We start from the raw sequence: 16441 nt of genomic DNA, 5'->3' as shown, positions 1-16441 counted from the left end.
CTATCATTTCTAAAATATTTTTTTCTTAGGATATAAATGTGCCTTTTACTGATGAAACAATAGTACTACTTAAACCTACTCAAAGCCTGTTGCCGTATATCTTGTACTTTAATCACATTAACGTTTTCAGTGGAAATGAATGAAGATCAAAATATTTTTCTCCAACCTTCTAATGAACGACTATGCGCAGACTCACTCACAGCCACTCAATTACACTTTGATATAAATCTGATAAAGGCTAGATATACAGGCAGGTGTTGACATCACGAAATATTAATATTAAGTCAATCTTAACACGATTCACATGCCCGGCCAGAAGATGGTGACAACCGTGACAACCCCTCCTCGAGCAAAGACAGCAGCCCAGAAAAATAGCGTTTCCGGAAGCACCGGATGTTACGACACACGACTTTGACTTCCAGTCTGCTGCAGCATTTCCCCTCCAGCTCTACTGACCTTCCTCCTGCAGTTAAGCCAACTCAAAAAGTATGTATGTTTTTATTGGTGACACGTTATTTGGAAAGCATATAAGCTGTAACGTAGACAAATATTTAAAATAAATGGCATAAGCTAGTGGTGTTCTATTCCGCAAGAAGGGCACCTGAATTGCTAGCTAGTAGAGGTTAGCCGAGGCTAGGCTACCGGGGCGCTTAATGATAGATTTGTATGCATGTCATAATCCGTCTGCTTTATTCTTTAATAATCATAGATTTGTATCAAAGTTGGGAAATTATAAATTACCTTTCAATGTCACCGCCCAGCTTAACTCTCTAGGCACCGGCCTCTCCTAGTACCTGTAGTAGTCCTGTCAGCCTCACCTATATCTACCGTCTCACCTACAGTCCAGTCATGTCACTGCATCTCTATTAAAGGTTGCTGAGACAGATTTGTATATACACTTCATACCCACAACTCTTAGGCAAACATTTTGAGTACAAGTAAAACGGTTGCAACTACTGTCTAGTCGGATGCTCTCTGCAGTACTGGAAAGGTCAGAACCCGATGACTAGGGTCCACGACCCCCTGCCCATGGCACATAGATTTGACCATTCGGCGTGTAAACAATATTTAGACTTGTCGGCCATGCATAATGTTGGTTGCTCTCACCTACAGATGGCAGGCCGTATGTTCGCAAACTGGTGGTCCAAGATGGGCCCATACTACACAAAGGCATACCAGGAGATGTGGGTGGGAATGGGCCTCATGACATTCGCATACTACAAAATCTCTTACGGCGGTGAGTTCCAGAATTCAGTTTGAGGTGGTCTGTGTTAAATCCCTTGTTCCCCCAACCTTTGCTTAATAGAGAACATGGATTTACAATCGAATATACCAATGGTCAATTCTAGATTAAAGAATTGCACAGTAGCACTGGGAACTAGACAAACCTGTCTTTACCTTGGAGAACTAGACCCTATTGGCTGTGATTTTGTCTTAATTGTTGCATCTTTTTTCTTATTACAGGAAAGAAGGCTGTTAGTAAGTAAACTACCCTATTTATTATCCATGCATGGCATATTTCAGTTTTCTGTTATATTTCCCATTTTGGATGTAGTATTAAATGTCTTGAATATAAACTCAATTGTTTTAATACAAAAGTAGACATTTTATAGTTTACAAATGATGAGCTTCATATGATTGGTCTGTAACCATCCCTGTTTATTTATTCAACCTTTACAGAGCCTGCCCACTAAGGCTTTCAAATGTAATGAACCATCCATCTGGCTGTGAAGACTTCCCCCACTGCTCAATTCCCACCTAATGTTTATTTTAGACAAATAAAGTTCTTTGTCAACATGAAAGTGGTGTACGTTTCTGCCTTTATAATTCATATACACTAATGAGATCAAATTCATTTCCTTTGTTTGATCTTCTAGATACTGTTGCTTGGATAAACAATAGGCCCTATGAATACAACTGGGATGTCCATGAAGGCACAATGGCCATACTAACAAATGCAGTGATAATGTGTGCATTATGATGCACAGTATAATTTATGCCAAAGTGTTGAACTTTTGGGGGATGGTGTTTGGACATACCGTGATGTATTTACTCTCCATCTTTCATTCCTATAGTTTACCAGGTAAATTACAAATTCGATCAATCAAGAAAGACTTCAATTGTTTTTTCCATCATTTATTCATCACCCTCTTCCCCACAGCCAAGTTCCCAGCGTGCATCTCTCGGACACATATTTCCACTTGTACATGAGCCATTGGCCATAACATTGCAGAGCTACTTTCAGATATCCCTTCCTAAGTACCAAAGCACCACACTTTACTAGACGCCTTGCGTAGTAGTAAGAAGTACATGAGGGCTCAGTCCTAAATTGCAAGTTCACCAAACCAACCTTCTAACTCCCATGTACCTACACATTTCTCAAGCCTTTATATCGCTAACACGTATCTCACGCAGTCTCCAGCAAGTGGCTAAAGAAAAGAAAGCATATCTAATCCAAATGTTGAAGCTCTGGAATTCATTTCCTAATCCAACAGTGCAGTGTTTATGCGCAAGTGAGGATCCAATTGGGGATATGTTTTGTTCTGACAATTTGTAAAAAAAAAAAGAGTGCTTCTGGTAAGTGGAAAGTTGCTAAATGGATGTAAAAAATATATAAAACAGCCCCCAGATATCCTATTGGTACACAATATAAAGTAGAATGAAATAACATCAAATAATGGTGTATTTTGTCCTAAACTGAGAGAAAACTGAGGCTGGTGCAGTGAGACACTAAAGAGGGCCTGCCCTACAAAGGAAACAATACATCTATTTACATTAACTGTATACAAACATCATTTATAAATACATTAAGTATAAATTAGAAATAAAAATAAAACAAGTTTCTAGTTCAACTATCTAAAGACTCATTATTTAGAATGCCATTGAGATTATTATTCCCCCCACCCAAAGGTATTTGGTCAAAGACAGTAGGAGATCAAAAAGGCAAGGCTATGGAGAATTAAAGTGTTATTTATCCCTGAAAAGATTCTACAAGTCCTAGCGCTACATCCCACTATTGCAACAGTCTTGAAAAATAAATTAAAAAGAGAATTTTCAAATACAGCAGATTCCACTAAATAAACCCAACTAGATTCACCCATACTTTAACACAGCATCTAAAACAAAATAATCACTAGGTACCGTTTGTTGAATAAATTAAGGCTTGGGAAAGGGCAACACGTTTCTTATAAGAGCGTATTTTCTGTGTTCACTTCAACCCTGGACAACACACAGGACGACCCCCTGGGCTCCCCACCAAGGTTTTCATGTGCGTTCTCCGAAAAAGTCTGTTCAAAAGGAGCTTTCTTATGCGCCATGTTTTTAATGCTAAAAAGCAACACACACACACACACACACACACACACACACACACACACACACACACACACACACACACACACACACACACACACACACACACACACACACACACACACACACACACACACACACACACACAGAGCGAGGGGGTTACAGAAGAGACGCCCCCCCCTCATGCCACAGTGCTACACGTACACCAGATCCTGTCCCCCCGGACTGCCTCCCTCCTGGCCCCCCTCTCCCTGCGGCGGCGGCGGCGGCGGCTCCTCCCCCTCTGGGTCCGAGCCCTCCGCGACCCCGTACTCCTCGCCCTCGATCCCGTACTCCTCGCCCTCGATGGGCTTGGGGCAGCCGTTGTCGTCGAAGAAGCGGCGGAAGGTGAACTCGTAGAAGGCGTGCTCTGGGTGCTTGCCGTTGCGGAACCAGCCGGCCAGCGTGTCGTTGTGGTCGCTGCTGCCGCCGCTCCACAGCTTGTCGGGGTCCACCGGGTCGAAGTTGGACGTGTCGGTGCAGTGGGCGATGGTGGGCACGTAGGGCGCCTGCTGCTGCCGCAGGTCGCTGCTGAAGTCCACCGAGGCCAAGAAGGCCTGCTCCTTGATCTCGTCGGCGCCGTTCTTGCCCAGCCGGTCCTCGGGGCCGCGGCACAGCTTGACGATGAGGTCCGAGGCCTCGGCGCTCAGCTGGGCCTGGGCCGGGATGAGAAGCGCGCTCTGCCAGTTGATGACCTGGGGAGAGGGGACAGGGTCACCATAGTGCAGCGGCCACCCAACCGCACGCTGTATTACTGACCACACGTTGGTCCCGTTGGTGAAGACGGATAATCAGATCAGCCTCGCCGCAAAGTTTGTGCAACATTCATCATTCAAACGTTCGTTTTTTTTACTTTTTGCAATGCATGTTCAATAAAACGTATGAAAAGGAGACATATTTTGGTGTTTTCCCAACAAGTAAACATAGTAAATGAGAAATTTGTTTTTGAAGCTGTTTGCTGGTTGTAGCTTTTAGGAAAATAATCTCGCCCACCGCTATTCCCCTCTGTTTCAGTCCCTTCAGAATGTGCCGTTTCTGGTGTCTGCAGCTTGAATGCAAATGAGCTGCTGCCCATTGACCAATGAGCTGTCAGATTGAACCACAGCATGGAAGAGAAGGGATTGTTGCCGTTTGCGGACTCCTGGAGCTCTATATCTATATTATATAATCATAATATTATATAGGTATTTATATTATATTATATTTAATATCACGGCCAAAAGCTATTTGTGCCTCGGATGATATTATGAATCATAAAGACTGCAGCTGAAGTCTCTGGTACTTCCACAACAAGTAAAGACTCGTGGGGGCTATCCCCACCATGGTTGAGAAGAATTGGGGGAAAGGAACTTAGCCCTTGACTCTCTGAAGTCCATATTGAACTGCGACATGGAGGAGAAAGGGATTGTACTGAGCTGGGGAGCTGAGCTGCTGGACTGCCGCCGAACTCCCCCTGCCGGAGCTGCTCGTCCGCTGGTCAACAAAATCTTAGCTATGCTCTGATTGGAGGGGGATGGGGAAGTGGGAGGTAACATTCAAATTTGCCCCCTTCCTTCGTAAGGGGGGGCGCCGAAACTGACTCGCTCGTTTGGTAACTGTCGGTGGGATACTTTATTTTTTCAACGTTTGTATGCGTGTGGGAGCACCAGAGACCCAAAACAACACCACAAATCTCAGGAAAAGTATTGTTTTCATAATATGTCCCCTTTAAATGCACATTCCAATTTTATCCATGTACCATGAAGGGTGAGCAATGCTCTCTTCCCTTCAGTAAGTACATGTGTGCCATGCCAAATTCTCATCAGGATTTTCAATAGGGCCATTTCTACATACCTTCAGCTGGGTTTCAAGAGGTGTGGTGGCCAGGAATGGTGGTTGCCCCACCACCATTTCATAGAGTATGACGCCCACACTCCACCAGTCACACAGCTGGGTGTAACCTAAAAACAAAACAATGGTCCACACAGAAAGAGTTACACCAACCAGATAAGGAACATAAAAGGCATTTATAGTATTTATAAAGAATGCAAAAAAGGACAGAAGCATGAATCCCATGCACTCTTTCCCTATATAAAGAGACCCTCTTTTAAACCCCCCGTGGGTTAAACCCCCCCCCCCCCATGGGCGTGTTGCGGGGCCGTACCTATCCGGAGCAGCACCTCGGGGGCGATGTAGTTGGGCGTGCCCACCAGCGAGTGGGCCAGGCAGCGCTGGTGCTGCCGGGCCTTCCGGCGCTCCAGAGGCTTCAGGCGGTCGGCGCAGCGGCAGTTGGCCGGGTCCTCCCAGTCCTTGCTGAAGTCCATGCTGTCCTGTCGGACGTGGTCCCCTGGAGGAAGGAAGAGGAAAGCATCGCAGAGCATCTGGTTAGACTAGGGGGCTGCATCGGATAGGTGGTCCTCCCGTTTGATTGACCTCCAACCATCGTTCAATGCCCGCCTTGTGTTTGGCTATTGCTACAGTTCATTAGACCAGGATAATAATAATAAAGGTGCAGGAAAACAATTGATGAAATAATGGTCAGACTATCCAGCAATACTTGCCATCCCGCCTGCTGGGGTTTGGAAAAACCTAAATCCAACCAGGTAAAAGGACAAAGCGCTCACCGCTCTGGTAGTACTTGGAGTCGTGCGTCCAGCGGAAGCCGGTGCAGAGGCCGAAGTCGGTGAGCTTGATGTGGCCGTCGCGGTCGATCAGGATGTTGTCGGGCTTGATGTCGCGGTGGATGAAGCCCATCTTGTGCACGCTCTCCACGGCGCAGGTGAGCTCGGCGATGTAGAAGCGCGCCAGCTCCTCCTTGAAGATGCCCAGGCGGATCAGCAGGCTCATCATGTCGCCGCCGGGGATGTAGTCCATGACAAAGTACAGGTTGTCCCGGTCCTGGAAGGAGTAGTAGAGGCGCACCACCCACTCGTTGTCCGCCTCCGCCAGGATGTCGCGCTCCGCCTTGACGTGGGCCACCTGGTTGCGCAGCAGCACGTCCTTTTTGCGCAGCGTCTTCATGGCGTACAGCGTGCCGGCGTCCTCCTTGCGCGCCAGGCACACCTCGCCGAAGGCGCCGATGCCCAGGGTCTTGATGCGCTTGAACATGGACTTGTCCATCTTGGCTCTCTTCAGGCGGATGTAGTTGGACTCCTTCTGGCTCAGCATCATGCGCATCTGCTCCTGGGCGTCCTGGGACAGGCCCACCTGGACGGAGGAGAAGGGTTAGGGCCGGGGTCTGGAGGGCAGTCAGCGGACACGGGGACAGACATGGATGCAGTGTAGGGCGGCTTCTCGGGCACATGTAGTAAAACGATACGGTGAGGATTTGAATTGCGGATGTGTGGAGCTCGTTCTGGAAAGCCACTGATTTTGTCCGAGAAAGTAAGGCTTCCTGGGCAACTATAGTATGGTGCTACAGGTTGATGTGTGGAGATCAGTCTGACCAGTGGTTTATGTTGATGACCGCCTCCGAGGGCTGGTTATACTTCTCAGTATATAACACCACGGTGCGGTTTCATATACAACGCCTCTCATTGTTATTTACACAACAACGCTAATAAAAAAAGTATTACAAAGTTGCCGTGGGTGACGTCGTAAGCCGCCCTTTCCTTCCCAGAACTCTTAGTCTCCACACAACATTTTTGTAACACGCAACCAAGCTGAACCAGCTGCGGGTCGACTTGCTCTTTAAGGTTAACTAATCTGCTGGGTCTAGAATTTTTAACAAATCTCGTTTTTGTGGTCAGCCATTACATTGAATTTAGGAGGGTAATAATGCAAATGAATCAATTAAAATCGAAATATCGCCGAGCCCTGCTATTGAAATCTAACATATCATTGTTAATGGTTTACGATCCGTTATCAGCGCCTAAACACGTTTGGTATTTTTCTGTTTAAATAAGTTCTACTTATTTCACTTATCAATGACTCATCTACTACTGCCGACATGTGAAACGGACACAAACCAAGTTTTTGCCAACTGGTATCTCAAAAACAATAATAAAAAAAAAACATTTCCAAATATCTTCAATACACACTGTTATCCCAACCCTTCTAAACTGCATTTTGCTGCATCAATATTGGCACTTTAAAGTTGAATCCATTAAAACAGCAAGGTGTAACAGCATTTGTAAAAGCAAAGGTGTTGATGCAGGAATGCTCATCATCATGCACCAAGGAACAGACATCATGCAGCCATCCAGGAGGATGGGAACCAAACTTAAGTGCAAATTACGGGTTACTAGTGTGTGTATCAAATGACAACAAAATACTAAGACACCTTTACCTTCTCACATCAGCTGTTAGTGACAGCAAGCTTGAGAAAAGGACGAGAAAGAGCAGCTACGAACGAGAAGAAAAACAGGAAAGAGTGAAACCAAGATGAAACAAACACCTCTAGTAAGAAAAGAACAGACAAGAGAATCCCTTGGGAATAGTAGAAGGAATAAAGACAAAAGCTTTGGAAGAAGAAACACAGATCAGAGGTTAAGGCCCAATCCCATTTCTACCCCTTACCCCTCCCCCCTTGTTTTGAAAGGGTAAGGGGTAACTCCCTTGTTTTGAAGGGGTAAGGGGTAACTCCCCCTTGTTTTGAAGGGGGAAGGGGAAGGGGTAAGGGGTAGAAATGGGATTGGGCCTAAGGCCCAATCCCATTTCTACCCCTTACCTTACGCCATCCCCTTACCCCTTCAAAACAAGGGGGAGGGGTAAGGGTAAGGGGTAGAAATGGGATTGGGCCTAAGCATCACTTGAAGCGGAAGACTAAGGAAGACACTTCCCCCTGCGTGGTGAACACACATGTCCTGCCCCACCCTATCTGCCCCCCTCACCCGCTGCATCTCGCTCTCCAGCTGCTTCCGGCGGCGGATGCGCTGCTGGTGGTTCTTGAGGACGTTCTCCACGTGCTGCTCCATGAAGAACTTGAAGGCCTGCGGCGAGTACAGCGGCACCCGGGCCGAGTCGCCGCGCGGCTCCTCGTCCTTCTTGCTGTTGCGGCGCACCGGCACGGGGGACGTGGTGATCTGCTTGCGCTCCTTGCTCTCCGCCCCGGAGGAGCTGCCTTTGCTGCTGCCACCGTCTGGGCCCTCGGGGGCCCTGTCGCCGCCCCCGCCGCCGCCGCCACCGCCAACGTCTCCCGCTCCTTCCTGCTCGGCCTCGGGCGGCTCCTCCCTCCCGGCCCCGAGCCTCGAGGCGCCGCCGGGCTCGAACGACGGGGGGCTCGGGCCGGGGGCCGGCTGCTGGAGCAGGTGCTTTGGGTAAGGGGGAGGGGGGCCCTGGTAGCTGGGGACCTCCGCTACCACTGGGTTCTGAGCTGTGGGGGCGGGCGGATCTGGGTAGCCATTTGTAGGATGAAGAAGGGGGGATGGCTGCTGCTGCTGCTGTTGCTGCTGTTGTTGTTGTTGGTGCTGCTGCTGCTGTTGTTGTTGTTGTTGTTGGTGCTGCTGTTGTTGTTGCTGCTGCTGCTGCTGGAGCTGTTGCTGCTGCTGCTGAAGCTGTTGTTGCTGCTGCTGCTGCTGCTGTTGTTGCTGCTGCTGCTGCTGCTGCTGTTGTTGCTGCTGCTGATGGAGCTGTTGTTGTTGTTGTTGTTGTTGTTGTTGTTGCTGCTGCTGCTGTTGTTGCTGCTGCTGCTGTTGTTGCTGCTGCTGCTGTTGTTGCTGCTGCTGCTGCGGCTGCTGCATCCAGGGCGGGTGTGTGGGCGCCACGGCGGTGTGCAGCTCTGGCTTCTGGACGCGCATGCTCTTGACGGGCTGCAGGATGGGGGCCTGGGTGATGGCAGTGACCGTGGTGGCAGACGGCTGGGAGCCCGCCGCTCGGCCGCCCAGCTGGTGGCTGTTGAAGGAGTTGGAGCGGGTGGGCATGTTCTGCTGCCAGGAGGGCGACAGGTCCTGCTGGGTGTTGCCGTTGGGGGAGGACTGCGGCGGGGCCTGGGACCAGGACTGGGGATTGTACATGTCCAGGTTGTGGCTGTTGCGGCTGGGGACCAGCATGGACGGGGGGAGGTTGCCCCCGTTCATGTAGGAGGGCGAGGAGGCCGGCCCCCCGCCCTGCCCCTGGTCGGTGGGGCTGTGGCGGCTGCCCTGCGGGGCCGCGTACGGCGGAGGCGGCTGGCGGCCGCCACCCCCCCCGGCGACGTAGTCCGTCTGCGGGGACTGGGCCCAGCCGGGGGGGAAGGTGAACTTGCTGCCCGCCGAGCTCTGCATGATGATGGGCTGCCGGCCGAGGGGCACGGGGCTGAGGCCGCGCTGGTTGGGCGGGGCGGCGCCGGGGTAGCCGTCCTGGGGCCGGGCGCCCTGGGGCACCGGGGAGACGCGGGGGAGGTACTCCATGTTGCCGGAGTAGCGCTTGGTCGACGGGTTGCTGTCCCAGTTGGGCGGCGGCGTGACGCTGCGCACCTGAGGCTGCAGGTGCGGGTTGCCGCGCTGGCCGTTGCCGTGGTGACCCTGGGGGAAGGCGGGGGGCGGGCCCCGGGCCGACAGCTCCCCCTGGGGGCCGGGGCTGTCGGAGCGGTACATCATACCCTCCAGCCCCATGGGGCTGTGTCTCTGGGTCAGAGACTCCTTGGAGCCCTTCCAGCTGGACCTCCTGACCACGGGCTGCTGGACGTGAGAAGCACCTGGCGACCACAACCAACAACAAGGACTTGACATCTCAAATTATACGACGATATATCTATAAGGATATCTGCATAATTTCAATATTCAATTCAACTTCATTTGTAGAGTCTCAAAGGGCTTAACAGGCAATATGTTTATGACACCACCCTGACCCGAGCCCCCTAGAGGGCAAAACACTTAATTATCAAGGAAGAATCCCTGAGGGGGGGGATCACTCCTTACAGGAGGATCAGGAGTGCAATGGGAGCCGTCGTCTCCGGGACAGACTCTACTGAGACTCACCTGAAGCTTTGATGCCAGCGTTGACGGGGCGGTTGGCAGTCACGGACATTTGCTCCCTGGCTGGGTCCGGGTAGCTCATCTTACTGATGTACTCCAGCGCGGCCTCGATACTGCGGCTGTTGGTGTGCTTCAGAGCACGGATCCCTATTTCCTGAAAAATTCATGTTTTTGTTCATGGTTAAATTCGGTTTCCTGGTGATGGCGAGTACAACCATGTGGTCATACCAGCTTGCCTGCAAACTGTAGTTCAGACGAGCTAAACAATTAGAAGGAAACAGTCTGCAAGTATTTTGGCAAACATCAATAACTCAACTAGTAGGCCAAGAAGTCAACATTTACTGAATATACTCCCAGTCTAGAAACGTACCCCCCTCTACAATCCCCAAGTCTGTCTAGTGTCCCCTAGACAATTTAGACAATGTCACAACAGAAATGTGTATTTAATAACCAACATGAATAGTCTCATTCTCACCTCTTCAAACCCAGCTGACATAAGCCACATAAGCATTTGATTGTTCACTTCGCTCGTCCCACCCGGATTAAATGGCTCATTGGCGAAAGGCATGAGGGACTTTCGGATCTCCTGCAATGCTTTGTGGTATGGGTTTCTGGCGGACCGACCAGGTTGTCTTGGGTCTTCAGGAAGCATTTTCCCAGAGCTGCCCATCTCCACCTTGGCCAGGTCCGAGGGCCTGGGAAGGTTTCGGAGACTCTCACGGATTTCCTGCAGCATTAGTTGGCTGTTGCCGCTGTTGCTGCTGACAGGGAACGTCTTGGGTCTCATCTGTCTGTATCCTTCGGGTTTCTCGCTTCTCTTCATGTAAGAACATGTGTGATGACGGTCAAAGGGATGAAGAAGAAGGCAGCACTGCTCTGCAGCGTGGGTACCAGGGTTCAGTTGATCACGACTCCAGTATCTTCTTCACGTGCACATGCTTCAACAGCACTGTTGACATGACACAAAGTGTGACTATGAACTCAAAAGGTCTACTCGTTCATGTTCATCAACAGAAAGACGACAGGCAACTTTACAACACAACAAGGAAAAATGCAGCGACCGTACCTCTCTCTAGAATGATGAACTACTTACAATGGAATGCTAGTTGCAAAACTGGATTTAGCTATGTGAGGCATGCGTTACACAACAACACAAGTATGCTTCAACCATGTTGGGTGGCAGGTTTCAGATAACAGCATGGGAAATATCAGCATATGTGTACGAAGCCACCTCTGTCTAAAACGACAATTCAGCTCAAATAACCCAGCATCAGGTGCAACTCCCGTTGATCCACTTGCTATGGATTAGCTGTGGATGCTAACAGGGGGAACTGATAGTGTGTTAAAGTTGCATTGTTATATGATGGGCTGCTTTGTAATATTCCCGCTAGAATTACACCACAATACCCTATGATTCTCGTTAAGTTAGTTAGCGATTTGGTTAAAATAGTGCCACTGCGGCCTGATGGTAACCGGATGGCATCCATTTCGGTTAGCCAGCCTGACAAGCTAGCCGGCTAACGTTACCTATAAAACAGGTCGCAGGTTCGCCTAATAGCGCTACACACATTTATCATCAGTCAGGCTTTGAGAAAGACTTACCAGTGGCGAAACGCTATCGATCTCCTCCCTGCGAATAGTATTAAATGACAAATAACGACGGCCCGTAGCGCAAACTGCGTAACACACGAATGTTTCTATTCGTTTCCCAACAATGCAGCGCTAACGCTCTGTTAGCTGTTAAATTCCTAGGATGTCTGAGTGACAAGGACGGCAACAGTACGTCAAGTGGCCACTGAGTTAACCATGCACACCCCCAGGGAGGATGGTACTATACCTCGGCAATAAAAGTGTAGTTGATCAAAGTAGTTGTAGTTGTATTAAATGGTTCCAAAGTCCCTGACATAAACATTCCATAGACAAAACAACTTATGAAACAGTGTACTGTCTGTATTTCACTCATAAAGAAAGACATACTGTCTATGAGCCACATGTACAGCTCAAAAAATATTAAATTCCCCTTGCCTATGTTTGAATAACAATTCCCATTCATTGTCATTACAACCTTTTTATTTGCCTAGTGCCGACCACTTTCATGCGGGTTGAATAAAGGTCAGGCTCAGTCACACCATGCCATCAATGGAATGCATCCCCTTTGTTGTTGTATTTAACCAACTCACAATGACATTCCAAGTTGATGGAAACCATTTGCATTTTGTTATGACATTTGCATTTGTTAAACCTGTAGAACGCAGTCGAATCCACATATATATAACAGGGTATTTTTTTCCCCCCTTAGGAACTACTTTTGTCATACTCGAAAATAAGGCAATAAATGTAAAAAAATAATTAAAATATCTGAAAAATATAAATGCAAAGCAATTGCTGTATACGAACGGGGTGGAAGATTTTGTACAGAGAAAATCTCAGAAAAGTGGATGTATTTTTTTTATTAACAAACCAATTTAATGTACTCTCACAATTATCAAATTCTGGGAAGGTAAATAAACAATCATGCATGAATCCATTTCACTCAAAACAACCCGGCGGGTCTAACGCTCACAAAAATGTTGATGCATCAATTGTAAAATCTATTTCCACAGCATTCTTTTAAAAAAGTGTTAAGGTGTGACCTTGATATTGTAAAAAAAAAAGAAGAGTGATGAGAAGGAAATGGCATGGGGGAAAAAACAACGCAAACACTTACGAAACAGTTATCTACACAGGCACCTGTCTGTTCACAAAAATTGCTTCTCCGTCTGTGCCACAGACGAGGCACTGTCCGAGCACGTCCAGACTGTTGACCGACAGGGTCTGGCTGGGCAGCATGTGTGTGGTCTCCAGGCGGCCCTTACTGGAGTCGCCGCTGAGCCAGGCGCTGAGGGACTGGCCCCCACCTGCTGGGGCCACAGCGCTGCGCGAGAGGACGCTGTTGTTCCTGCCGCCTGGATGCCAAACACACAACAATACAATGTTATGTCACTCAAAGAACCAAATGCGTAGTTGGGGAGGGAGTGGAATATATGTACAAAGAAATTGAAACACAGAACGTTGTTGAGTGAAATATTAATGTTGCAATGTGTAAATATGAGCCACTCCCCGTTAGTAGGCAGGTGACTTTCAGAATTAAAAAAACAAATAACAGTGCAACTATGCAGCACGAACAAGCACAGCTCAGCTAGCTATGCGTGTCCATTTAGTGCAAACAAAGAGTTGCGGGCTAGCCAGCATTCTTTGAATATATCTGTGATTTTATTGTTTCATTTATTGAAATCAATATTGATCAGCATTGACTACAGATATTTCCAGGTTATTTTAAGATTAGGGCTAGTTGTAGTGTTAGAAATTAGAATTATTGATTCAAATATAAATATATCATTTATGGACAATTTGCTTCTCTAGCTATGCTTAATCTCAGATGGGCAAAAATCCTGAATGATGAAGTCCAGGGGGGACCTGCCTTGTAGGAAGGACGCAGTCTCGGAGCCGGACGTCATCTCCCAGTGCAGCAGCGAGCCGTCCTCAGAGCAGGTGAACAGGTGGTCTGGGTTGGTGGGATGGAAGTGGACTTCCCACACTAAAGCAGAGACGACCCAAAATGAACACACATTAAGCAAAATATATATTTCAAGATCATGAAATCTACCTTGTATTCTATTTGACATACATACATACATACATTAGTAAAAGAAATACATAATTTTCCCAATCCTGCCATCAACCTATTCCGACGGGTAACCATTAAGCATTTAACATCCAAATCCAAATGTATTTGTGTCCATGCGGTTCAGGCATACCTTTGAAGTGTCATCATATCATGACACTTAAAAAAAATCACAATAATAATCCTCCCCCCTCTTCCAATTACCTGTTTCACTTGAAAGCGCACCACAATACTGTCAGCAAGAAATGCCTGATACGTGTCCAGCGCCCTATCCCATGGCTTCAGACAGAGGAACAAGGAGGAGCGAATGACTTTTATCAGGGCTTACTTTCAGCGGTGTGCGCCTCCATCAGCGAGGCGGGGGCCTTGCCCTGCCTGGCGTCCCAGATACAGAGCATGCCGTCCTGGCCCCCCGTGGCCACGATGTGCTGCTGGTTTGGATGTCTGGCCACGCAGTGCAGGGGAACTCTGTCCCCAGCCCTGGGGGACAAGAGGGTTTAGGTTAACACGTCAAACAGTTCATTTAAATAGCCTTATATGTGAGAATAACTTCTGTGACCGCAAGTAGGTCCCAAGCAGGCCGACCATCCTTCGTGTGGGTTTAAATGTTTTTAACGTGCTAGCCGGGAGAAGTATTAAGAACCCGGGATTGGTGTATACCCGTCTGCATTCTTCATCTGTTTCTAAAGGCATATATAAAGGGATACGTTTATAGATAGAGATATGGATAGGTTTGGAAACAGTGCTACGAAGATATTTGGGTAAAAAACAATACCACACTGTCTAGTCTGACAGTGACCACTCAACTCAGACTTTAACTTGTGTTTAGGAGGACCTTACTGGGAAAGTATCTGTGCTGGTGTGTTGCTCTGTTGTCTGAAGTCCCAAGTCTTGATTTGACCAATGGAGTTCACCGTTAGAATCTCTGTTGTCCTCAGGAAAGTCACAGCATGAATGGTGCTGCTGTCCGCATTGTCTGACAATATCAATAAAGACAAGTGTGAGTCATTTGCATGATGGCTTACATTGCAAAAATATATAATCGGCATATGACGCATAAATGCGACATGCTCAAACTATTTTGGGGTGTGCATTTCATTATGTTAGTTTATGTTAATGCCTTCAATCTGTAAAGAGGGAGAAACTCAAAAAAGTCACCTATTGTACGGATAACTGCTTGCTGGTCTGCCCTGAAGAGGTTTATCCTGCCGTCTTCACCGACAGTTACGATCTCAGGGCTTTTACATACGACCCCAGTGCATGGAGCATCGTCACAAGGGTAATGATGTGCTCTCGTCCAACACTGGGAAACTGATAGGGTCTACAGTAAGGGGAAAGATAAATGATGATGGCATATGTCAGAAAAATAAATAATGCAATAATCCACTATATAAAAACGTTGCCATTGACATACATTTTCAGTTGGCTTGCTAAAGACAGAGTCTGGAAGAACAAGTCTAAAAGATGTCACATTTCACTTATTAAAGGCTTGGTTTGGTATATGAATACCTGGCTGTTTGGGTGAAGGTGGTATATGGTCACTGCCCCCGTTGACGACGCCGTCACAATCCTTTCTTGGTCCAGAAACTATTATTGTCAGTGAATATCAGCACAAACACGTATAACTGTTAGGATAAGTTATTAATTATGCATTTCGTCCTGGAATTCTACTTTGCATCATATTTTTCCCTATCAGAGTCACTCTGTTGCAAAACGTTATTTCGAAGTTAATTGTTTATATTCATTTTTATGGAAAAGGGAAGGCCATTATGAAACGTGATATATCTATCCAAAGTAATCATGATTTTTTCCACCCCAGGCAGCTATCTCACGTTTAGATCCAGAACATCTCCACCATGCTTGCATTCACATAAAAGCTGGGGATCTCCTTCAAACTCAGCTTCCATGCCAGAAATCTCTTCTCCTATGGACCAGAGGGAAATCTTGTTTTCCTGTAAAGCATTGACAATCATTTGGATATAAAGGGTTAGCAAGAGGCTATACGTTACTAATATTTCCAATACTTTATTGATAGTGGTACTATTCTATCGAATCAAAATAAAGTGGTTCATTTAGCATAACACAACTGATGTACGATCTTCCTACCTCGTTGTCCCACGATCCAGTTGCAAAGACATCTGGTTGTTGTAACGACGAAGATGATACCGGCCTCCATCTCGTTTTGCTTATTTTCTGGGAGACGTATTTGGCATTTGTACCCTCCATTGAAACAATACACTTAAGTGTTGTGTAAAGTCAGAACGTACTGGGTTTAGCTTAGCCAACTCTCATACACTACCGCCTTCACTTAACCTGCTACGGTGGCCAAGAGACATCAAACTCTTCGTAATCAAGTCCCCCTAGCGGCCAACCGCCGAACATCTGCAACAGATCCTATAATGCATAACATTTGTAACATTCGCAGTGTATATTTCCTGTGTATTGAGCGTAGGTAAATGCTAATGGATACAGCTGTTCCATATATTAAGAGATAATATTCAAAACAACTGTGTTAACCAGGACCATGCTAGAGAAGTGATACGTTGGTGGT

The 16441-nt window shown here is 47.4% G+C and overlaps 3 protein-coding genes across 3 annotated transcripts; 1 reads left to right on the top strand and 2 right to left on the bottom strand.

Moving 5' to 3' along the window:
- Positions 1-376: 376 nt before the first annotated feature.
- atp5mj (ATP synthase membrane subunit j) lies at positions 377-1823 on the top strand. The gene is made up of 4 exons (XM_056581192.1): positions 377-486; positions 1114-1237; positions 1465-1479; positions 1681-1823. The coding sequence occupies exons 1-4, from the start codon at positions 394-396 to the stop codon at positions 1692-1694; spliced, it is 246 nt and encodes an 81-aa protein (XP_056437167.1). The 5' UTR covers positions 377-393; the 3' UTR covers positions 1695-1823.
- Positions 1824-3013: 1190 nt separating this feature from the next.
- lats1 (large tumor suppressor kinase 1) lies at positions 3014-12136 on the bottom strand. Its single transcript, XM_056581959.1, has 9 exons — positions 11829-12136; positions 10702-11175; positions 10230-10380; positions 8163-9946; positions 5955-6537; positions 5495-5677; positions 5185-5291; positions 3583-4046; positions 3014-3026 (listed from the first exon to the last, which is right to left on the bottom strand). Exons 2-9 carry the CDS (start codon positions 11047-11049, stop codon positions 3014-3016), a joined length of 3633 nt encoding a protein of 1210 aa, XP_056437934.1. The 5' UTR covers positions 11050-11175; positions 11829-12136.
- A 149-nt stretch (positions 12137-12285) lies between these two features.
- On the bottom strand, positions 12286-16253 carry nup43 (nucleoporin 43). The gene is made up of 8 exons (XM_056581068.1): positions 15997-16253; positions 15723-15842; positions 15400-15477; positions 15049-15211; positions 14731-14866; positions 14219-14370; positions 13687-13803; positions 12286-13171 (listed from the first exon to the last, which is right to left on the bottom strand). Exons 1-8 carry the CDS (start codon positions 16114-16116, stop codon positions 12945-12947), a joined length of 1113 nt encoding a protein of 370 aa, XP_056437043.1. The 5' UTR covers positions 16117-16253; the 3' UTR covers positions 12286-12944.
- Between the last annotated feature and the right edge of the window lie 188 nt (positions 16254-16441).

Source organism: Gadus chalcogrammus, chromosome 21 (genome assembly GCF_026213295.1).
Source record: "Gadus chalcogrammus isolate NIFS_2021 chromosome 21, NIFS_Gcha_1.0, whole genome shotgun sequence".
Lineage (NCBI taxonomy): Eukaryota > Metazoa > Chordata > Actinopteri > Gadiformes > Gadidae > Gadus > Gadus chalcogrammus.
Note: the sequence above shows the minus strand (reverse complement) of the source record. Positions and strands in the feature narration are given on the sequence as shown.